General features: G+C 41.2%; 1 protein-coding gene across 1 annotated transcript in view; it reads left to right on the top strand.

Moving 5' to 3' along the window:
* Positions 1–768: 768 nt before the first annotated feature.
* The window catches only part of TOP1 (DNA topoisomerase I), a 95,571-nt gene continuing 71,455 nt past the window's right edge, over positions 769–24,884 (top strand). Inside the window, exons 1-2 of the mRNA XM_043602376.1 lie at positions 769–1,074; positions 1,406–1,430. Coding sequence (XP_043458311.1) covers positions 1,042–1,074; positions 1,406–1,430 — 58 coding nt within the window. The 5' untranslated portion in view covers positions 769–1,041. The remainder of the gene's footprint in view (positions 1,075–1,405; positions 1,431–24,884) is intronic.

The raw sequence follows: 24,884 nt of genomic DNA, 5'->3' as shown, positions 1-24,884 counted from the left end.
CACTTCTGCCCTATAGTGTGCTAGGGATGCAACGATGGACAGAGCCAGGTCGGGTTTACCCTGAGGTCCCATTCCCTTTGGCCCCTTGCACCACCACCCCTTTTCAGCACAATTCCTGACTCACAGTAGACGCTCAATAAATGTCTGTTGAATTAACGAAATCAATTAGGGCCCTTGTGACCCAGGACTACATGCACTCGTTTGGAAACTGGAGCTGCACCAGACCTTTGGTTTGTTAAAAAATTAAAATTAATAATAGTGTGAAATAATTCAGAAGGTTGAAAGGCATGGACAAAGGCTAGGGCGGGAGCTCCTGTCTCCTGGCGGCCTCGGCGCCCGGCTAGCGAGCAAAGAAGAGTTGGTGGAAGGGCTAGAGCCCAGGCCACCAAGATATTCGCTGCTACGAAAAGGAGCACGAAGACAGCAGCTCGGCCGGGGACTGGCGCGGTCCCGCCGCGGCCTTTAAAGGCCCACCACGTGGCCGCGCTGCCGGCCACGGTCCGGGGGCGGCGTCTGGGATGCGCCTGCGCACTGCCTCGCAGAGGAGTACGGCGTTCCGAGAAAAGGCGCGGGGAAACGAAAGGAAGGTTGCTTAGGGTGGGCGGCCCTGGGAGGAGTCGACTCCTTATGCAAATCACAGCGGCGCGCAAGGGCCAGGAGGCGGGGCTTGCGATGCAAAGCCTGGTCCGCCTTTGGAAGCGCGAGGGGGCGGGCCCGCAACCCTCGGCCTCCTTCCGCGAGTCTCTGACGTCGCGACGTCTCGTTTAAAAGCGGCCGCGCAGGCGCAGTGAGCCGAAATGCGAACTTAGGCTGTTACACAACTGCTGGGGTCCGCTCTCGCCGCCCGCCCGGCAGTCAGTCAGCGTCGCCGCCGCTGTCGCCGCCTTAGCGGTTCCGGGAGTCTCAGGCCCGCAGCCGCCGCCGCTTACCCGCGCCTTCGGGAGCCTCCGGGAGCTCCCGTCCGCCCGCATAGGCCGGTCTCGACCGTCTGCGTCTCCTCGGCGCCACTCGCCGCCCGCCGCTCTCACCGCTCCGGCCGACATGAGCGGGGACCATCTCCACAACGATTCCCAGGTACAGTTCGGCACGGTCCTCTCGGCGCCCCGGCCCCACCCCGGCTCTCCGCGACCCCCAGCGCAGGCCCCGGCCCGGCCGCTTTGACAGGCCGGAGCCCCAGGCCAGGGGCGGCCGGCCGGCGGAGGTGGGCTCGCTAGGCCTAGGATGAAAGCCGCCAAGTTACATATTGGGGTGGCGGGGGTGGGAACGGCTGCCCCTTAAAGGCCGTTCCCGGGGGTCCCTTCCTCCCTGGGGCGCAGGGTGGGCTAGGCCCCCGGCTCCGCGCGCTCGCCGCCCGCGGGGTTAAATGTGCCTGTTTTGTTCATCTTCCCCCCTTTTCTTTCTCCAGATTGAAGCGGATTTCCGATTGAATGGTGAGTGTGCCCCCCGCCCCGACCCCAGGTCCTCCCGCCGCCGGCCGCCTGCCCCGCGCCCCGCTGGAGCCGGGCAGAGGACAGACATGGCGTCCCAGAGACTAAGTCCCGGCTCCTCGCTCACCGGCCCCATTGTTCCCATCGGGCCGCCTCTGGACCCCCTTTCCGGGGACCCCAGCACCCCCAGATCACGGCCCCCCCAAGAGGGGGCAACGGAGACCCGGCGTCGCCCGCCGCCGGGCTTCGGGCAGCCTTTCCCGGCCCGGATTCCTCCCGGGAAAGTCGCCTTGTCGACAGTCGGGACTTAGTCTCTGCGCCATTTTCTTTTTCTCTCTCCTCTCCTTTCTGTGCCTGTGTCTCTTTCTCTCCCTCCCTCGGCTCTTTCCTTGAGCTGCCCAGAAAGAGCTTTCTGCAGAGCAAAGCCGTATAAATCATAGACTTCACCAGAGAGGGAAGGGTGGGAGACTGAATTGTTACAATTTTTTCCAAAGAGAACTTTATTTTGGGGGTTATTCCCTTTCTGCTGCTTGTTTGTTTCCTTTTCTGTTTCCAGAATGAAAGATATCCTCCGGCAACTGTTGAATTTGGTGGTGGTTGGGGGTGGTGATGGTGTAAGTTGTTTGTGATGGGAATTATGGTTCTAAAACTAAAGCTGCCCTTTGTGGAGTTCTTCATATTTTGAGATTGTTTTTCCCAAGTTGTGTTCTTTGCGAAGGTAGTAGTCCCTCCCTTCAGAAAGTTTGCAAGTGTGTGGGCCGTCCAATGTAAATGTTGGACCCAGGGAGATAGATTTTTTTTTTTTTTAATTAAAGTATTACTAGAACTTTTCATTGTGGCTGAGGTTCCTAAGGCAGCACTTTCCCCCCCTTTTTTCTTTCTTCCTTTTTTTTTTTTATTTTTTAAAGAACCTCAGTTTAGTGTACTTGTCAGGAGGAAAGATTGTTGAGCATCTCATCTGGACTTGGTGTATTGGCCTTTTCTTTTGGGCTGTAGGGAAGAAAAAGAGATTTTATTTATTGAAACAAAGAGTGACCAGCACCCACCCCTGCTTCCTGTTCTTTTTTGGAGGTCTCTGTTTTTCAGGAATCAAGAGCTAGCTTGCTTTTCCCAGAACTTTATGATTTTGACCCCTTTTCAGCCAAATCGAGGCATTTATTTATCTTTGAGTATTTCCACTTCACTTAATGAAGAGTTCCCCCAATAAAAAGCTCACCCTGAGGGCTTTTCAACAATCTTATTGAAGGAGAAAAGCACCCTCTGTAGTGTGCTGGGAATTCCCACTGATTCTGATGGTACATAATCCTGCTCAATTGAGTTTGGGTTCCGGGAACCTCTCCAATGGGAGAAGCTGATGAGTATGTTTTCTGATGTTGTAATCGGCAGTCCATCGTGTTAGCCTGGTATACTGAGAGCAGCCTTATGTTCAGGTTTTGTGATGGGGCATCTAGCAAGAGATGGGACTCTGAAAGGAAAGATTCTGGTTAAATTCACATGTTGCATTTCTTGAGCACCTGATATGTGCCAAACACTGCGCATAGTGCTAGAGCTGAACCTTTGGCCACAGCGCTTCTCTTGCCCTCAATTCAGTCTATCGAGAGAGACATAATTAGTTAATTATAAGGTGGGTGCTAAGGCATATATGTATACCCAAAATGCTTTGAGAAACTAGGGGACTTAATTTTGTCTGGGGGTGGGGAAATTTCTCAGAGGAGGTGACTTCTGAGTGTTGTGCAAGACTAGGTGCTGAGTGTCAGGGGTTGGAGTATTTCTTAACTATGTTGAGCTAACCTATCAGGGTTTTAAAAGGGAGATGAGGCCCCTGCAGTTCAGAAAACCGAAAAGAGTGTAGATGTTTCTTAGGGATGTGGGAGCAAAGAAAGGACGTGGCAGGTGAGGATTTGTAAAGAGTCCTTTTGACCTCTTCAGGGAAGGTAGGAGCAAAACACAGAAAAAGTGTTCTTTTGACTTTAAGACCAGGCTGAGTAGGTCATGTATTTAGTAGTGAAAGAAAGTTTAGTCCTTTCTCATCAATGTTATTCTCCATGTTGCTCACTTAAATTATACAAAGGAACTATTGAGTATGTGAATGATTGTGGGCTGGGTGGGTTGTTGATCTTTAATGCTGTTTTTATAGAGATTGAAACCGACTATTGACTTCCAGAATGTGATCACTTGTAATTGCAGTAATTGTTAATATTTGTTGAATACTTACTGTCTGCCTGGCACGAATCTCAGCTCTTTGCATGGATTATCTAATTCAATTTAGTCCTTGGAAGGACCTTATGAGTTAAATACTATTATCTCTGTTTTATGGATGGGGAAACTGAGGCTTAGTATGTTTACTAGCTTTCCCAAGGGCAGGGAGTGGGGCACTCCAAAGCTCCCAGGTGTAGCCAGTATGCTATATATGTGATTGTAGTATGACAAAATTAAAAGCTGAACATCTCTATTTTCTTACAGAGCTGAAAAATGTGGGAGGGAAGGATTTGCTAGTTTGTCATTTGCTTACTTTTTAACTAACCTACTCCTTCAAGAGAAAAAGCATTTTAACTGCCTCCCTACCACCGTAAGTGTCTGACACTGGACTAATTATCTTTGTAAATATTGTTCAGAAGAAAGGTGTAGTGTTAGTAACTGTGTGCTTGCTCTATTAAGTAATAGCCTGGTAACAAGTGATTGATTTATGTAACCGTGAAAGACTGTTTTTAAAAAATAAAAATCAGTGTTTAGTTGTACACAGACATGTCATTATTGATCTTTGTATTAAGAAGAGTTTGCTGTAGCATGACTGTAAGTGGACTTAGCTGAACTTACAGATAACTAGAAGTTCATATATACTAACATCCCTCATTCTGCCTGCCCTCGTCCCTTAAGATCTGAAAGGTTTTATGCCCTTTGGAGTTCATTCTTTACAATAGTTAAAACTGTTGCTGTTCATTTGAAATTCACAACATTCTGGCCCATGCTTAACTGCTGGGAAAATCTGTTATTTGTGAAATGCTTTTATATTTAAAATATTGATGGTGAGCTTGGAGTTTCAGTAGTAGAAACCATAATCTTTTGACTACCTTTTTCCTAGGTGTTGGTAGCACTAACTGTGGTGGGTCTGAGTCATTATTACAGTAACTGCCAGGTTATCCGCAGAGTTGAAAATGGTAACATCATGTTGGGGGTTAGTGATCCTTCTGCTGTTTCAAGTTTTTGCCCATCCACTTTGCATTTGTGGGGTTCTTCCCTCCTTGGGATGAGCAAAGTATAATGCTTGATTCCATCAGTGACTGACTTATTCTAAGCGATGTTATATGGGATCATAATTTGACATCATCTTGTGTTGATTCTGGTTTAGCTTAATAGATTCGGATTGTATGGAAGAATTAAATATAAATTGTTTCTGATGCAGACAGATGTATTTCTATGCTGTTAGTTGCAGGTTGAGGTGGGGGGTGGGAAGACTGATGATGTGGCTATCTGAAAGTTACCATCACATTTTTTTTTTTTTTTTTTATTTAAATTTTTTTTTCAACGTTTTTATTTATTTTTGGGACAGAGAGAGACAGCATGAACGGGGGAGGGACAGAGAGAGAGGGAGACACAGAATCGGAAACAGGCTCCAGGCTCCGAGCCATCAGCCCAGAGCCCGACGCGGGGCTCGAACTCACGGACCGTGAGATCGTGACCTGGCTGAAGTCGGACGCTTAACCGACTGCGCCACCCAGGCGCCCCATCCATCACATTTTTAAAACTGCAAACTGATGGCGCCTTCAAATGACATCTGGCACATCTTCTTGCTCAATCCAGAAGCACTTAAGTATCAGGCTCCAGTGGTTTTTCTTTCTACAGCTAGACTCCTTGGGGCATCTTTTCAGAATTAGTGACTACTGTAGCATCTTAATACTATTTAGACTTGAAACAAAGTTGCTTGTCAACATGTGTTTTTTAGATTACTAGCATATCAGAACTTCCAAACAAATTTCAGATTCCGATGTTGCTGGTAAACAAGAAAATCCAGGAGTTATTAAAGGAATCAGAAACACCTCACAGTTTGAAAGGTGAAACTAGGTAATATTGATGACACCAGCTCCTGCTTTTCTACCAAAGTAGGTAAAATGGAAAATACAAACCCAGAGTTAGTCCCCAAATCTCACTTACCAATTGTAGTAAAAAAAGAATTATCTGACTTTTTTTAACATCAGCATGAAAATGAGGAATTGTGAGAGTTTGAAGGAGTGATTCATTAATTTGTTCTGGGTCCTAGTGAATTGGTATCCATTTATACCATGTACAAGAAAGAGCCAGGGATTCTTCACATGTTTTAACTCTTTTATTCCAAAATTAGGCCATTGGGGGTTTTTTGTTTGTTTTCAGCATATGTGGGGGGGGGGGTGCAAAAATATCTGTTTTAGAAAGCTTGGTGTCGTATATCAATTATAACAGTTATCCTCTGCTAAGTGTATGCGAAATGATTCTATTGTACTTCATGGATGTATTTCATTTTAGGAGGCTTCAGATTATACTGAATTTGTGCGTGTTGTATTAATTGGGTATTAATGCATATGTATGTTATGGATCTTTAACAACATTAGCCACATTTTTAGTAAAACCTGATTTTTATCAGATGCAGAGTTCTTTCCCCAGCAGTATGTTTTTGTGAGGGATTTCATCCTTCCTATATGAAACTATGTTGAACTCCAATAAAGTTCTAGCTATATTTGGAAAAAAGGATTCAAGTGTAATTGTTTAGTTTTGAATGAGGCTATGGAAATGCTTGAATATTTGATAGGGGACCCTGAGGTTAAAAAAAAAAACAAAACCCTTTTGAAAGAAGGTAAAAAGTAGTCAGTTCATTGCTTTTGTATATGGGAGAGTCAGTTGAGTGAGTTTTCCGTGTCCTGTGGTTTAGATAATCTGCCTCTTAAATATTTAGAGCCATTAACTTTGCATAACAAGGGCATTTGGGCTATTGAGAATTGAGAATTGGCTTCTTAAGGTAAAAAGGTTGGGATGGGAGAAGTTCCTAACTGGATTTTAAGAAGTGAATGAAGTATTGTGTTTAAAGGAAGCTTTCAGATTGTGATTAAACTTTGAGTAGTAATAGTTGGCACAAGTCTTTTCTCTATTTCCTTGTCTTGTAAATCCAAGTTTGAGATACAGCTTTCTATCCCTATGGCACCAGACCAGTCATCGAAGTGGGAAATCTAAAGAGAGGCAAGGAATAATTAGCGTTTTGCCAGCCTCTGCCCTTCCCCCACAACCTGCCTATCTAGGTGTGCGTTGTATGTATGCTCTGTGTTGATAGCACCAGTGCTTGGGTACTGTGGAGGGGGTTAAAGATTGCTGAGGGGAGGGAGGGAGGACGGGTAGCATGGAAGCCTGGGCTTTATTATTAGGTGGGGAAAAAGCTCGTAGAATATGTTAGATATTAATGGTTATTTTTGGTAGGGTTATAGGAAATGACAGTATGCTTAGTAGCAGGTATTATTTAACATGATTTTTATTCTGTATGTTCAGGAAAGATGCTAAGTATTTTTCAAACTGAGAAGTGATTTTGCTGATTATGTCAAGTATATCTTCAGGTATATAGATTGTAGTATCAAGCTATTAAATGTCTTTGTCATTTATGTCTCTAAAATTTTAATCAAGAAATTCAAAGGGACATAAGCAACTTAGGTATTCAATTTCTTTTTGGATGGTATTCTTTTTAATTTGTTGGCTTAAGTTTTTATATCTAAGTTATCTCACTGCCATCTTTACCTTTGTATACTGTTCTTGGTAATTTTTCTGAAATTTATAGTAGATATTTTTATTTACATCTCCTTCCATGCCCTCTTAGGGCTTAGGGTAGTTTTAGGGTAGAGGTGCATTAGATTTAGGGTAGAGGTGCAACTCTACCAGGCTGTTCATTCCTCTCTGAGCCTTTGAAGTTAACTTTGTTTCTGTGGATTGGAGGAACCAAAGAACTAGTTCATTAACATTCCTGAGATATACCTAGAGAAGCTCCAACAAAAGGTGTTAAAGCAGTCAGCATTACTGGGGACTTTAATTCTCTTGTCTTTGTTGATATTGTTGAGAACAGGTTTAATAGATCCCTGGGTATCTGACATTTTCCTATTTTTTAAGAACAAAAACAAATCAGCCAACTCTTGGTCTCAATATTTGCATTTTTCTTAGCACAGCCTAGCAAAGATAAATGCTGGGATCTTTCTTGGAGAAGATATCTTTGGCTGTTTGGAATTCACCTTCCCCCATCCCCCTGAAAAGTTTTAAGGTGTAGGTTAATCCGCACTAGAGTACACTAGAAATGCACCCTTTGGGGGTGCCTGGGTGGCTCAGTTGCTTGAGTATCTGACGTTTGGTTTTGGCTCAGGTCGTGATCTCACAGTTCGTGAGTTGGAGCCCCGCATTGGACTCTGTGCTGACAGCACAAAGCCTGCTTGGGATTCTCTTTCCCCCTCTCTCTGCCCCATCCCTGCTTGCACTCTCTCTGTCTAAATAAATAAATAAACTTAAAAAAAGAAAAAAGAAATGTACCCTTTTGCTATTTTGTAAAAAAGTCCAGATTTTAATCTTATTACCATACGAATGCCTAGATTTAGAAAGGTTTGTAAGCAGAATACTGGCTGGGCAGAACTTAAACGTCGCAGGTTTCAAGATCAGTGGATTAGGGGATCTCATTGGTTAAGACCCTTTACTTTACCCAACTCCTGTAAGATAGCCTCTTCATTTGTAGTGCGTTATCTGAGCTCTTGCTAGGCAGTAGAAGGGGAAGTGGAAGGAAAGAAACACATTTTGAGAGCTTAGTAGACATCACATTTTTGTATTCATTAAATGGGAATTTAATGGGAATAGTACAAATTGTATAGGTTTATGGGAGAAGCTGAGACCAAGAAGGGAAAATTTTGCTTTTTACACCTTCTCAACTCCTCTTTTTGGTAGCATATTACCTGGTCTAGATTATGGAAATCCCATACTGTAATTGGTAAGCTTCTGGTATAGATGTCACAGCCTTCCCTTAATTATGTGCTGGTAGAGAAAGTTTAGACCCCTTGCACCTGGAGGGCTAAGTCTTCAAGAGATGATTTGGTGTAAAGGCTGGAACCAGAGTGCGACTGAAGGGTATAAGTGATGAAGAGGGAGGCTGTGGGGAGTACTTTCTTGAGCACCTGTGGTAAAATAGAAAATTGGAGTAGAAAAATCTAAGTAAGTCCCTATTCTTAGTATGAAACTTAGCTCGGGCTGCCAAATTTTGTTTTGTTATCTGTAGATAAGGATGGTATTTCTATGCTTCACAAGCTATTGAGAATTTATAAGTATATAATGTGCCTCTTTGTCCATATTTTACAATTTAAGCTTTGGTCAGACAGCTTCTATTATGAAATAGATCTTTATTTTGAATGTTAGGTTTGACATACTGTTGTTGGCTTCCTTCACTGGTATTCCCTGATAACCTTTTAAATCTTCCTGACATTTACACAGTGAACAGTAGCATATACCTAGAGTTGGTTGAGTCTTTATCTAACTGAACTTCACAGCCTACACTGATGTCTTCTGACTGTTAAGCAACCACTATAAAAGGAAAGGTGGTGTATCTATATGTAGGTTTGGGCTAAGTAGGAGCCAAATGTGTATCTGGTTCCTACTTTTCTAAGAATAAGGCAAGGTTGTCATTGCTGAAAGAACTACTTTTTCAGGGGAGATGGGCTTAGACATGAAAAAAACATACTGCTCTAGCTAATTTCTCAACCCTTTAATAGAACTATGGATTTTCTATTAAAGATACCCAGAGCTTATATGTCAATTATATTTTAATTTTTAAAAAGGTACCCAGAGTTTTATCTTTATTAGATGCATTTAATAAGTGAAATGCCAAGTTCATTGTTGATGATTTTATTTATTTATTTTTTTATTTTAGAGAGGGAGTGTGTGAGCAGGGGAGAGGGGCAGAGGGAGAGAGAATCTTAAGCAGGCTCCATGCTCAGCATGGAGCCCAATGAGGGGCTTGGTCCCATGTCCCTGTCGGGATCATGACCTGAGCTGATATCAAGAGTCAGATGCTCAACCGACTGAGCCGTCCAGGTGTTCCTGCGATTTTTTTTTTTTCTTAACAACAAAACTCAGTATTTCTTGTGTCAACATGTTTTTATTTCCAAATGCCACTATTTTACTTCTTGCCCCAAAACATTTTAAACTCAGAAGAGTGAAAGTGTCTAAGAGTTACCTACATTTTTCATTTATTCACATACTGCTTATAGTGACCAACTCAACTTCCTGTGAAATAGTTCATTCTTGGCAACAGAATGCCTTAAATAATAAAACTTAAGGGGCGCCTGGGTGGCTCAGTCGGTTGAGCGTCCGACTTCAGCTCGGGTCATGATCTCACAGTCTGTGAGTTCGAGCCCCGCGTCGGGCTCTGTGCTGACAGCTCAGAGCCTGGGGCCTGTTTCAGATTCTGTGTCTTCCTCTCTCACTGACCCTCCCCCGTTCATGCTCTGTCTCTCTCTGTCTCAAAAATAAATTAAAAAAACGTTAAAAAAAATAATAAAACTTAAGTATGAGAACTTAAATAGGAAACTCCATGTTAAGAGTTACGCAGGAGTATAGGCATTTGGGAGAGTCCATGAAAAAGTTTATTTAGTAAGCAGAAATTTCGATAATGGCTCATAAGTCTAGCTAATGCTGATTATTGAATTGCCTTGAATTTGTTACTTGGAAAGTGCTCCTTAAAGAAAATAAACCAAAGTCAGTTGCAGATATGTTTACAAATGTCCGTTAGATTCAGCCAGATGGATCTTAGTAGATACACCATTGATAAAAAAGGAGTACCACAGGGGCGCCTGGGTGGCTCAGTCGGTTGGGCGTCAGGTCATGATCTCACAGTGTGTGAGTTCAAGCCCCCCGTTGGGCTCTGTGCTGATAGCTCAGAGCCTGGAGCTTTGGATTCTGTGTCTGTCTCTCTCTCTGCCCCTCCCCTGCTCATGCTCGCTCGCGCTCTCTCTCTCTCTCTCTCAAAAAACATAAAAAAACCCAAAAAACATTAAAAAAAATTAAGAAAAAAAGAGTATCACAGAAGCATCACAACAGGAGCAGACTTCAGACTTAATATTCAGTTAAACGTGGGCCAGAGAAAATAATTTTATAGGAGAGAAATTACAAAATAGGGTCTTATTTTATTTTATTATTATTATCTTTTAATGTATGTTGATTTAAAGAGTCTTCAAAAATAAAATTTTCAGGGGCGCCTGGGTGGCGCAGTCGGTTGAGCGTCCGACTTCAGCCAGGTCACGATCTCGCGGTCCGTGAGTTCGAGCCCCGCGTCGGGCTCTGGGCTGATGGCTCGGAGCCTGGAGCCTGTTTCCGATTCTGTGTCTCCCTCTCTCTCTGCCCCTCCCCCGTTCATGCTCTGTCTCTCTCAGTCCCAAAAATAAATAAAAACGTTGAAAAAAAAATTAAAAAAATAATAAAAAAATAAATAAAATTTTCAGGATGTCTGGGTGGTTCAGTCAGTTAAGTGTCTGACTCTTAATTTCCGCTCAGGTCATGATCTCATGGTTCGTGAATTTGAGTCCCATGTCAGGCTCTGTGCTGACAGCATGGAACCTGCTTGGGATTCTCTCTTCTCTATCTGTCCCTCCCCTACTCCCCCCCCCCCCCAAATAAATAAACATTTTAAAAGTTTTCAAAAGATAAACGTGTCCGGAACATGGCTTTTTGTTGTTGTTTTGTTTTGTTTTGTTTTGTTTTTTAATGTTTATTTTTGAGAGAGAGAGAGAGTGCATGAACAGGGGAGGGGCAGAGAGAGGAAGACACAGAATCTGAAGCAGGCTCCAGGCTCCGAGCTGTCAGCACAGAGCCCAATGCAGGCCTGAACCCACAAACCACAAGATCATGACTTGAGCTGAAGTCGGTCACTGACTGAGTTACCTAGGTGCCCCAGGAACATATGGTTCCTAAAGTATGTGAAAAAAAAATCCTAGAGTAAGTGACTGTTTATTAATACTGCATGGCTCTTTTGCCCTCGGTATGTGAGAATGTCCAAGATTGGATTAAAGTCTTCAAAGCTTGGGCTTCTTTCTCTTACCTTTTTTTTTTTTTTTTTTTTTTTTTAATTCCTGATTCAGAATGTGAATGGTTGGGGGAGGGGGGTGATTGTGTCTATCTGTGTGATGTGTGTGTGTCCCCATCAAATCATGATAGAGTGTAAAGGACAGAGATTGAGTCAAGGGGGATTTGAATTTAAGTTCTTGTGCTTCAATAGTGAGATCTTTGAACAAGTTAATCTCTAAGCCTTAGTTCCTTACCTGTAAACTAGGTCTAATACTTAACTCAAGATTGAGGATTAAAGAGCATGTGAAGATCACTTTAGAAAAGGTGACACTTAAAGAATTTTTTTTTTTTCAACGTTTATTTATTTTTGGGACAGAGAGAGACAAAGCATGAACGGGGGAGGGGCAGAGAGAGAGGGAGACACAGAATCGGAAACAGGCTCCAGGCTCTGAGCCATCAGCCAAGAGCCTGACGCGGGGCTCGAACTCACGGACCGCGAGATCGTGACCTGGCTGAAGTCGGACGCTTAACCGACTGCGCCACCCAGGCGCCCCAAGAAAAGGTGACACTTAAAACAGAATCTTAGTTCCTTGCCAAATCTTAAAAAAGAAAAATCCAAAACCCAGACCTTTTTCAGAGATTACTTTAGTCTTTTGTGCAAAGGGAATATCTTTAATTTTTAAATTGGGGTACCCAAGGGGGAGGGTCGCCAGGGAGCTTTGAATATGATACTGTTGCTGTGAATCCAGATGGGCTCAGGACAGTAAGATTTTGTGTACAAACCACTTTGTTTTTCAGAGTTAAATTGCAGTTTAAGAATCTTTGGCAGCCAGTAACTTTTCCCCCTTTGCACTTGGGATGGTGCAATATTTATAGATCTACTCAGAAAACTAAAAATTTCATGTTTAATTGCAAATGGAAAATTTAAGCTGCCATATTCATTTGTTCAAACATTCGGAAAGTAAATACCAGTAACGACTAGACACAGATGAACGAGACAAATCCATATGGCTCTCAGAATGAACATTTTGAAGTGAGTACTTGTAGGTCTGTACACTCACTTCCTCTGTTGAGATGCCATCTTTTTCATGGGGCCACAGTATAAAGGCTCCTGACATAGGTTAAATGGGATGGAAGGTACTTTCTATCAGTGAATACTTAACTGTCAGTGAAAGAGGGACATCTCTATTTCAAGTTTTTTTTAGGATACCTGTAAACTCATTAAATCCTTTCACCTGGAATAGAAGAAGTTAAAAGTTCTGTTTATGGATTTCTCATTATTAGACAACAGTATTGCATGAGTTGTAGAGAAGTAGTTTTCAGGTTTCCCTAAACTGGTAGATATATCAGTGACTAGCAATGTTCACATTGTGTGCAAGAGATCCGTGTGACAATAGCCAATCCAAGTATTTGCTTGAAATGGTTAAAATTCTTGAACTCAGTTGCCTGAAATAGAGTAAAATCACCATCTTCAGAAACTTGAAGAACTAAGATCTTTGAGATTAGACTTAGTACTTAAAGTCCTGGGAAACTAATTTTGTGAAGCAGTTTAAATATATTACTATTTTTACTGCTTCCTAATCCATGAAGTGTCTTGGTATGAAAGCCATTAAACTCCTCAGAAGAAGGTTGAGAGTACATAATGGTATTACTTCCAGTGATCTGAATACTGGAAAAGTGATTGAGACTAAATGTTAGACTGACCATGCTTATTCTTACAGTGAGTTTTCACAAGAATGAATGCAATGTTACTAGTGCTTGCTATTTAACAACAGAAATGACGAAACAAGAGTCTCTCAGAGAATTGAGACTAATTTGTTAATTTTTCATGGTTCCAGTTAACCAGAAAAGAAAACAAAAGCAGGGAGGAGGAACAGAAGTTGTCTAGGCTTTGTAACTGCTGGCTTGTTACACTTGACTTCCAAGCAGAAAGCTCTCCAAGGCCAGACCCCCAGCTCTGAGAGGTCTCCAGTTAGCTTCCTCAATGCAAGTTCAGCTGGTGGTGGTTTGACCATAATTATTACCTTTTCCCCTTAAAAATCAAATCACCTCCTTTCTCCCTTGAATGCAGTGTGATATAAAAATAGACACTTAAGCAGAACTTTATAGTCCTTTATAAATGTTAGCATCTTCCTAATCTCAGAATGTCAGGAGAGTTGTATATTAGCAGAGAATGCTTGTTTGCTAGCAAACTGTAGAAAAACAGATTCTAGTTGGGCAAACAAGCTGAAATTTTTCCTCCTGTAGTCCTGAAAACACTATAGCACTTCTTTAGGACTGGAGCTAATCTGTAGAATTTAGATGTCAGATAGTGTTTGTGCTAGCTCCAGTTTTTAGGGGAATAGTTTAAAGTACAGTACAGTGTGATTCAATTGGGTCCATAAGAGACTGAAAACAGTAAAAGTGTTTGCATCAGTAAGACTACCAGTATATTAAGCAGAATCCATACTCACTGCACATATGTAAATATGCATGCTAGTCAGTGCTATTGTACAAAGGTGAAGATAATTTTGTTAAGCAATTTTGTTATTGAAAACTTGATTTGGGATGCCTGGGTGGTTCAGTTAGTTGAGTGTCCGACTCTTGATTTCAGCTTTGGTCATGGCTCTCATGGTTCACGGGATTGGGCACTGCATAAAGTGTGGAGTCTGCTTGGTATTCTCTCTCTGTCCCCCAGCCCCCTCGCTCCCCCTTAAAAAAAAAAAAAAGTCATTCCACAACAACTCTATTTCCCAAAAATTACGTTCAGTGTGTATTCTTCTCCCACAAGTCTATAGTCCTGTTTTGTTAAAGTATTTCTTTTTACCCTGGAATACCTTAGTCTTTAGGATTTGGCACAGTTGGATAAGTATCCCCAGTATGTATCCATTTTACTATCTATTTGGGAAGGCACTAAGTATTAAAAACTCCTTGAAGGTTAGCAACATCTCCGCCTATTTTAGTACTGAAGGCATAGTTTTGGATACTCCTTTTCCTTTCTAAGTGCAGTCTGTCTGCAAACACCACTTAATCCCAAGCCATAAGTAATCACTTTTCTCTGGCTTTGAGCCTTTCTTGTCCTCTTTTTCCAATTTTTTTTTTTTCTAGACTGGAGAAATTTACATGTTTTGCTTATTTACTAGGAAGTGTGTAAGAGCACGATCTCATCCTGTGTGGACAGTACAGATGCTTTCAACAAATGTTTAAATTGTGAAGTGGGAACCCCTCTCTCTCCTAGCTTATTTGCTGGTTGAAAATCCAGTGAGAAAAATTGAGAGTTTTACACTAAGTTTTCTTTCTTTCTTTTGTAAATACTTTATTTTTTTAATATTTAAAAATATTTATTCATTTTTGAGAGAGAAAGTGAGAGCGAGCACGGGGGAGGGGCAGAGAGAGAGGGAGACACAGAACTCGAAGCAGGCTCCAGACTCCAGGCTGTCAGCCCAGAGCCCAACGCAGGGCTTGAACACAATGGTGAGATCATGACCTGAGCCAAAGTCGGACGCTTAACTGACTGAGCCACCCAGCCACCCCTAAAGATTTTATTTTTAAGTAATCTCCACACCCAACATGGGGCTGGAGCTCACAGCCCCAAGATCGAGTCACCTGCTCCACCAACTGAACCAGCCAAGCGCGCCTGCACTAACTTTTCATTGTTGTGGAGCTAAAATGCTTAAGAATCACCTGGGAGTACTTGGTAAAAATACATATTTCTAGGCCTAAACCTCTTAAGTTGATTCTGTAGTGGCACAGACTGAGAAATCTGCATTTTTAATACATATCTAACAATCCTGGATGATTCTGATTAATACATGAGACCACAGATCATCTTTGGAGAAACTGATCTATCTGGACTTTACTATCTTACTTGTGTTAAGATGTATGTTTTTGCTTCATTTGTTCAGGGTACTCCATTGGTTAAGCTATTCAGTTTATGGGATTTTTTAAGGACCAGAACAGTGTTTTTCAGTATATGTTTATAAAAGGATTATATTTATCCTACTCTAAATACCTTCTTTCAACGAGTAATTCACCTAAATAGTAGAGATAGTTAACTGACTTTGCAGCTGTTTTCCTATTTATCTCATCAGAATCCTAATTCTTTCTCCTCCTTCCATGTTTAACAAGCCGTTCGATCCTGATGTCATCTTTTAGGATTGGGTGACTAAGCAAAGCACAAAGAGCAAGAGGTTGTTTTCATACTAATATCCCCAAAATGGTTAAGACAGGGACTTTTAGAAGGTAAGTGGAGGTATGGGTACAATTTAGTGGTCTTTAGCTACTGATGGCACTGATTGACATGGGAGGATGTGAATAGAGCAGTGGTTCTTCTAGCATGGTTTCCTGATCAGCATCAGCATTGTTTGAGAACTTGTGGGAAATGTAAATTATTGGGCTCATCCAGACCTACTGGCCTAAATTCTTGAGAGTGGGGGCTTAGCCATCTAGGTTTTAACAAGCCAATCAGGTGATATGATATGCACTAAAGTTACAAAACCAGTGGAATAAAGTAAGACTTAAAATTCACCCTTCTGTTGAGCCTCACATTTTTATTTTATTTTTTAACTAAAGAAAAAAAATTTTTTTTAGCCTCACATTTTTAGGAGGAATGAAAGTTGACAAAGTCCACATGCTTACATGCTTGAAATCTAGACTTTGGAGTTAGATAAACTTGGTTAGCTGGGTGGTCTTAAGCAAGTCACAACTCTGATCTTAGTTTCTCATCTGTAACAGTAGGGATAATAGCTATCTCAGTCATATGAGAGGACATTTAATAGTATCTGGTACTATTATATACCCAAGGTCAAATAATTGACAAGAATAAGATAAGTTGATCAAAATAAGCTTTTAGTCTTGACATTCATATGAAGCTTAGAACTAGTTTTGTGTAGTAATTCATCCTCTTAAGCAGTATTCCATTTTTTTTTTTTTTTTTTTTTTTTTTTTTTTACAAAGCCCATGGCTAGGCCTCCGTACTTATTCATGTGCTTCCTTATAGTTTTGAAGTTGGAGTAATTCATAACTGAAGCGTAAAAAGGAGCCTGTTAAATGATTAGCACTAGAAAGTGTTCTTCAGAAGAAGAAATACATGTATTCAGGCTTAGTCTTTCTCCAGCTAGTTGCCCAGAGAATGGCCTGTGCATTTCAAGTGTGGTCAATAGTGATACTCTAGACAAAGAGGGCCCCTTAGTTGAATTGGTGATAGGATGCATGAAACCACTGCATCAACACCCTTGACTCCTTTATGGGTAGACAAGGTGTGGACTTGTGCTTCTTGGTTGAATTAGTAATAGGATGCATGAAGCGGTGCATCAGTACACTCAAGGTGTGGACTTGGGTGCATTTTTTAAAAATTTTTTATTTATTTTTTTAATTTATATCCAAGTTAGCATATAGTGCAACAGTGATTTCAGGAGTAGATTCTTAATGCCTCTTACCCATTTATCCCTTCTCCCCTCCCACAACCCCTCCAGTAGTCCTCTGTTTGTTCTCCATATTTAAGAATCTCTTACGTGTTTGTCCCCCTCCCTGTTTTTATATTATTTTTGCTTTCCTTCCCTATGTTCATCTGTTCTGTGTCTTAAAGTCCTTATATGAGTGAAGTCATGATATTTGTCTTTCTCTGACTAATTTCACTTAGTATAATCCACATAGTTGCAAATGGCAAGATTTCATTCTTTTTGATTGGGACTTGGGGGCATTTTGAGGCCCATGCCTGTTGTAAACAAAGGCAACTTAGGCTGAGCTGTGGATTCCTGTGTAGCATAGACAGGAGGTTTATAGTCACTTTTACTATTTCCCAAGCATTAAGAGCTCACTTAATAGAAGCAAAGGAGGACAAGCCTGCAGGAATGGGCCTGTCCTAATTGAGTTGCCTGAGAAGGTACATTTTCAGGTTAGACAAGTCCTTTTTCCCTTTTAAGTTCTGCCTCTTGGGAAAGAAGAAGCATTTTCAGTGCAGGGATGTCCTTGTGAAAACATGACTCACTGCAGAAGAGTATATGAAATATAAATGCCAATTTTAAGGGTCTTGTAACTGGTTAATTACTTTCAGAGGCAGGAGTAAACCTTTCTAACTTTGTCTTGTATTTAGACAACACAGGTGAGTTAGTAAAATGGGATTTGTTTGTCATACTCCTTATGCTTAAAATAATAGCTCTATCTAGCTTTGACTTACACCTCAGTGGACTGATCCCTTAGTTGAAATCTTCTCTAGGCAGCACTCATTGAGGCCCTGATTCTCCAGGGACTCTGCAGAAGTGTCCTGCTTTTGAGATGGCCAGTTTAGCCAGGAAAACTTTTGGCTGGCCTTAAGAAAACTACACAGTATAGTACCTTGCCATGTACGGAAAAGGCCCTTGATTGGCCTCCAGCAGAGGACTTGGTGGTGGGGTAGTGTTGGGACAAGGAGGTCTTAATCCTGGCCTCGTCAGGTGTGACCAGAGCAAATCACACAACATGGTGCCTTATGTTCTTCTACCAGTAAAAGGAAGAAGCTGTTGACTTGGATTCAAGCTTTTCAGTCAACACTGTCCAATAGAACTTGCTATCATGATGGAAATGTTCTGCATCTGTGCTGTCCCATATAGTAGCTGCCAGCCAGATGAGACTATTGAGTCCTTGAAATGTGGCTAGTGTGACCAAAGAACTTAAACATTTTTTATTTTATTTAAATTTAAAATAGCTACATGTGGCTAGTGGCTGCCATAATTGGACGACACAGCTTAATTTTTTTTAAGTTTATTTATTTTGAGAGAGTGCTAGGGGGGAGGGGCAGACAGAGGGGAAGAGAGAAAATCCCAAACAGACTCCGTACTGTCAGTCTGGAGCCTGACTCAGGGTTCAAACTCACAAACTGAGACCATGGACCTGAGCTGAAATCAAGAGTCAGACGCTTAAAACTGACTGAGCCACCCAGGTGTCCTTGACAGCACAGCTTCAGATAAAATTTAGATAAGAGCAAAGAGATTCAGGTTTTCCTTGGAATATAGGTGATTGGGGCACTTGGAAAAATCCGAAAGTGGTGTGAATTTGATGAGTGTGAGTAACAAGTCTTCCTTCTGGATATCTACATTGCCTTATCCTGGGTGACCTAAGAGGACTTAATGACTGGTACATACAGTTGTGTTTACAAGAACAGCTGGGAGTTTAGGCAGCTTTCCATTTTACTTGACCCCTTTAGTGCTACACAAAGATGAACATTTAAGGTCCTTTGGATTGAATAAATTCTCATTTTATCTCAGCAGCCTTATGAGATAAGTCGTGTCTATTTTTGTAGTTAACAAAACAGATTAACTTACATTTTATATACACCTTTATGGATCATTATTCTTTAAAATGGTTGGTATTCAACTTAATTTGAAATTGCAAGCTTTTAGCATGTTGTTATAACAAGAAGTTAATTTGTTAAGTTGTAGTCAGTTAAATAAGTGAATGACTATAAGTGGTGGAAAATCTAAAATTGTACAGATAGGAGTGCCTTGCTGGCTCAGTTAGTAGAACATTCAACTATTGATCTCATGCTGGGGGGTAGAGTTTACTTTAAAAAAAAAAAAAAGTACAAGCAAACAAATAGCACCAAGAGGTTAACTCACTCAAGGTGTTGGCTATAGTAAAAACAGATCAAAACTCAGTTTCTACAACTTATCTGGGAGTCTTCCTCTCATTTTCATGCTCATAGTGAATGTAGACTGCATCTCACTTAATATGTACTCTGGCCCGCAGTTAGCTAGACAATATTAGTCCAAGGGCTCAGAGTGGGGTTGTAGCCTTGGCCACTGTGAGGACCACTGACAATAGTGGACATGTGAAGTCTCAGAGAACAACTTGGGTAAAATGCTTAAAAAGCAGGGACAGATCCATTTTCTTTCAGCTTTAGCTTCAAATTATGGTCATTTATTTTTGAAGTGGGAAGAGGAAATGGACTAGGGATGAAATAAATAACAGATATTTGAACATTTACTGTCTCCACTTTACTTTTGAAGAAACTGAGACTCAAGGCTGTGTAGTTTGTATGAAAGCCACAGAGCTGGGAGGCTAATTTAGGCCTACCTGATGCCACAACCTGAGTTCTTAAATGTGTCAAAAAAAGTAAAGGGGAACCTGGGTGGGTGACTCCATTGCCTGCTGGGAACTCTGGGCTGTAGTGGAGCTACCCATATAGTATCAGACTGTGGGCTCTCAAAGACTCCCCTTAATTTACAGTGGATTTTTACCCTACTAATATCATTGACTAGTAGGCTTTGCTGAACTTCCCTATTAAGGAAAGTCTGCCTGCCTGTGCAGCAAAGACCCCACGGTAATTTCTTTTTTAGCAGATTGGCTTGTACTTGGATCCAGTTATTCCAGAAATCAGTAAAACTTCTTTCTATCTGAGTACTAAAGAAAAAGGTTCTTTTTGTTAGCCAAGGATTAACTAGACCCCTCACTTCCACCGCCCCCCCCCTTTTTGAAGGATCCTGAAGTCTGCTTATTTACAAAGGAATTTCATCAGAGTTGGTTAGCAATATGTGAACAAGTTAAGATGTTCCTACTTCAAGGGGGATAAATAACAAACTAACTTGCTGTTTAAGAAGCAGGATTAGCAGTGGGCTCAGCATTGGCCTCCCCTTCAGTGTTCTCATTCATGCAACTCCATCTAGTTATGCAGAGCGGGAGTAGATTTTAACCGCTTTTAAATCATATTGCTAATGACTCTTAGCCCATTCATGGGTTGTTTGAAGGAAGGAGAGAGGTGGGAGTGGGGTTTAGTGTGGATATCCTTTAGGAGAAAGCTTAGGAATTAGAGAGAGGTTGCAAGTAAAGGTAAGGAGGATATTCTTCACTTACACACTGACCTTGAGAAAGGCACCTCTCTTCACAGGGTACGTTGGAGCTAGTTTCAAAAAGAATTAAATACACCTGAAACTAATTTTATTTATTATATTTATTTCTTCTGAGAGAGAGTGTGAGTGGGAGGAGGGGCAAAGAGAGAGAGGGAGAGAATCTGACAGCACAAAGCCTGACGTGGGAGTTGAACTCATGAACCGTGATCATGACCTGAGCTGAAATCGAGTCGGATGCTTAACTGGCTGAGCCACCCAGGCGCCGCCCCCCCCTTTTAAATTTATTTTCAATTTATTTTATTGAAACTAATTGTATATGTCAGTTATACCTCACTTTTAAAAAGAGGTTATTTCATGACACAGGAAAATTCTATGAAATTCATATTTCAGTGTCTATAGCTAAAATTTTATTGCAGTCTGTGTTCATCCATTTACATATAATCTGTGGCTGCTTTTGTGCTACAGTGGCATAGTTGAGTACCTGTTGCAGGAATCGAACGGGGTGCAAAGCCTAAACCACTTTACTACCCATCCCTTTAAAGAAAAACTTTGTTGATTGTTGCATTGGTGAGTAGTCTCAGATGCTTACCTGACTGAATGTATGTATCACAGGAAGCTCACAAGACTCTTTCCATATTACTTGGTAGCCTCTAGCCCCCAAAGAAATCTGTATAAGCCAAGTGTCAGAAGTTTACTGTGAACTTGCAGCTTCTTTAGGTCTTAATCCATTTTTTTCTTACTCATTTTCCCAACAGAGTCCTACTGGCCAGACTCAGGTTACCTGTTTCTCTAAGCATGGCTCTGCCCAGTGATGTCTAAACAACAAAGAAAATTTCTGTTCTAAAGAACTTGACTGTCTTACTCCTTATGTAAGCTGTGTCACCCCTTATGTAGCTCTTCTTCCTCTCAAATAGGGGCTGGGAGAGTAGCAGGTGAAAACAGCCTCTTTACTTCCTCAGTTGTAGAGACTCTGTATTCTTAGCTGCGAATGAATGAATGAATAAATGAATCAATTCCCCAGGGACTGACTCAGCACCTTGTGCCTGCCTTTTAAAGGCACTGAAACCCAGTTGAAACAGAAACTGGAAATAAAATCAGTAGCATGTCTATTATTGCAGGTGGCTGGTGTTTGGTATTAATTATTGCTCAGAGGACCAAGAAACAACAAGGCAGAATTTTTCAAAATAGGATTCTGGACAATGTAGATGATAGTCACCTGGAGAGTTTGTGTTAAACTCTACATAATCTGGGGATGATATAAGTCCCAGGTGTTAGGAAAGTTTGAGAACCACTGCTCTCAAGCATTCAATTTTTTTCTTTTTACCTTAATCCGTTTAAACTAAAACAATTTTTAAAGGTCATAGAATTCTTTGGACTGCAAGTGTAGGCGTCAGTAGAGGTCATTTTACAGATTGGGAAACAGACCAGAGCAGAGAAATAATTTAAGGACCCCATTAGGACATTGCATAAAGGACACTCAGAGTTGCTCTAAGAATTGAGTTTTTAAATATGTCATTTAGTCCTCAGCATAATAATAATGTGAGCAGCCTGTTCTGGACCCTGATTGTGTCTAGAAACCACAGCTCAGAAGACCTTATAGTTAATTAGGTAACATACTTTTTTTGAAGACAATTTGGTGGTCCTATCGCTGAAATCTGAGTTCTTTAAAATTTTTTTTTAATGTAATTAATTGGGAATGAGAACCAGAGGAAGAGAGGAAGATGAACTTGAATTTAAGGAGCATAATGGAAGGAAGGAGTAGGATGGGAGAGAAGGTTGTAAAATAAGTTAAAATAGGGTGCATAGACAGGAAGAGCCTGAAAAGACAGATTAAGGTAATTGTAGTGTTGTAAAAGCATAAAAGGAGTCCAAGAAACTTAAATGCGGAAGTAGACTGACTGGAAGAAAAACATCCTCTGACCATTTAACCCCTTTTTTGTGTGGGATTGAGGCCTAAAGCAAACCAGTTGGATGCTTCATTTGTGTCTTTTTCTTGACAAGCTCCTTAAAGGCAACATCTGGCCACTAACAGAGTTGCTGATGTTTAAGAACCACAGCAGGTCTCTTAAGGGTTTTTAAGTCAATGTGTAGCATTTCTTCTGAATATGTAGATACTTTGGGAAATGTGAAAGGTTTTAGAGATTTGAAGTTGTGTTGCTGATAAAAGAAGTTGAAAATACGAGATGTCTATCTTTGAGCATCTCTGGGTTATTTGTTTATTTTTTATTAAAAATTTTTTTTTCCTAATGTTTATTTTTGAGAGAGAGACACAGAGCTAGAGCAGGGGAGGAGCAGAGAGAGAGGGAGACATAGAATCTGAAGCAGGGTCCAGGCTCTGAGCTGTCAGCATAGAGCACAACGCGGGGCTTAAACTCACAAACTGTGAGATTGTGACCTGAGCCGATGTTGGATGCTTAAACAGACTGAGCCACCTAGGCGCTCCAACTCTGAGTTTTTTTAATGCAGTGTACTTCTGAATTTCTGATGATGAAGTATTACCAAGTATTGAATATTGAGGAGAAAGACACAAGCAATTTGCAAAATAATCGGTAAGATTTATTTAAGTTTGACCCAAGTCTGTGACAAAAGGTCTTGTATATATACAGTACACATTTGGGGAAAACAAATACAAATGATAATTTGACTTTAAAAATTGGAAATGTTACTAGTCCCTTCCCTCATTCTTGATTTGCTTTAGAGCTGAATTCTCCCAACATTTTTCTTTTAAATTCCAGAGTTCTTTGAGCTTTTAGCCAGAACACCATCTGTCCTCCTTACTTTGAAAGGCTGTTAACTATGCCCTGGAATTTTGGAAATGTTCTCATTGAGAATTGCTGTAAAATAGTGATAAGGACTCTTCTGTGGGCTACAGATTTAAATCGGCCACTATTAGGATGGATCACAGAGCAGGTTTCCCAGGTTGAAACCAGATTACCATTGGTAAAGTCTGAATTTAGAGAGCTGGGGGGGGGAGGGAAGGGTAGAGTTCTTGCACCCCTCAGTTATTTTTCCTTCCTGCTTTTAGTTTGGCATTAAGTTCCTGGGGAGATTCACACACCCTTGATACTGACCACACTCCCGGATACCAGTCTTTTATCACCAAAACCAGCTTGTTATCTGTCCTAGACAAACTTTTAAAGTGCTGGCACATACTGGGTATAGAGTATTAAGTAGAAGTGTTGATTTTATTTAAACTCCAGCTTCTGGAGATGTGGTATCCATAGGTTTGAAAGTGAGGGAGCAAGGAGAAGATGCAAGGATTTATCCCAGTAAACGTGATTTAATAAATGAGCAGCAGGTGATGAGTATCTTCTTTAGAAAATTAATTTCTTTGGGGTGCCCGGGTGGCTCAGTCAGTTAAGCATCCAACTCTTGATTTTGGCTCAGGTCATGATATACTGGTTCTGTGAGTTCACGCCCCAAGTTGGGCTCTGCACTGAGGTTCAGTGCTGAGCCTCCTTGGGATATTCTCTCTCTCTCTCTCTCTCTCTCTCTCTCTCTCTTTCTCTCTTTCTCTCTCTCTCTCTCTCTCTTTCTCTCTCTCTCTCTCTCTCTCTCTCTCTCTGCCACTCCTTCATGCTCACTTGCATGTGCGTGCGCACTCTCTCAAAATAAATAAACTTAAAAAAAAATTTCTTCACCCCGTGCTTTCACCCAAATGATTCCAGTGCCCACCTTCCTAACACAGTGGTTGTATATTTATGTATCATCTCTGATGAGGTTATCTTTGGCAAAGTTGTATTGTGACTGCCTCCTTGGGGAGGGCAGCTTTTGGTTGAATAGCTATTCCTCATCCCCATCCTTCATACACTTGATGACTGTCTTTGGAGGAGGAGCCCATCATATTATACAGCTGCATTAAGTCTCAAAACTTGTCATTAAAGGTCATCGAAAATGAGGTCTGGCTCAAAACATGGCAAAGAGCTCTTTATACCAGAAAAGTCTCTGCCTTTGTTTACAAGGAAGCAGAGGACTCTTCTCTCCTGCCCTGATCTGATTACCCTAATAGTTTAGGAGAATGGTGGAGTGGTAAATGCTTTTTAAGGTCATGGAATAGTTGACAAAATGATCAGTAACATTTGCCAATTCCTTAGCCTTTTCTCATAGTGTAAATGTTTATGCTTGAGTTGAATAGTGATTGCATTAGAGACCCTGAGCAGAATAAGCTTGGCAAATACTGTTAGCCACCTACTGATTGCAGCTAAACTAATGCAAATGTTTCCATGCAGGTGGTGTTAACTGGTGTTAACATCCCTTAAAACTTGTAGGTTTTTTTAGACTTCTGGGTACAGGACTGTTAGAGCAAGTCGGTTTGTTATTTCTTCATAAGTGCTTTTCTTACCTGGATCTGTAGACAGGTAAGAAAATCAGATAAGCTTTTATTTGTCATTGGCTTGTTGTGCAAGATGAATGGGCATGATTGCTGCCTTAAATGCATGTGTAGAGCCTGAACTCTGAGTTATTTGGAATGATTGAGTAGGCTTGATTTAGTTCTATGTAAATTAATCATGAAGAGGGGTCAGTAATAGTTGTATGTAATTGACAGTTTGTAATTTTGTGGCGCTTAGCCAGGAATTCCATTACAACCATACACAAGGAATTTGACTGA

The sequence above is a fragment of the Prionailurus bengalensis genome, chromosome A3 (genome assembly GCF_016509475.1).
Source record: "Prionailurus bengalensis isolate Pbe53 chromosome A3, Fcat_Pben_1.1_paternal_pri, whole genome shotgun sequence".
NCBI lineage: Eukaryota > Metazoa > Chordata > Mammalia > Carnivora > Felidae > Prionailurus > Prionailurus bengalensis.
The sequence above is the reverse complement of the archived record's forward strand: the minus strand, read 5'-3'. Positions and strand labels throughout refer to the sequence as shown.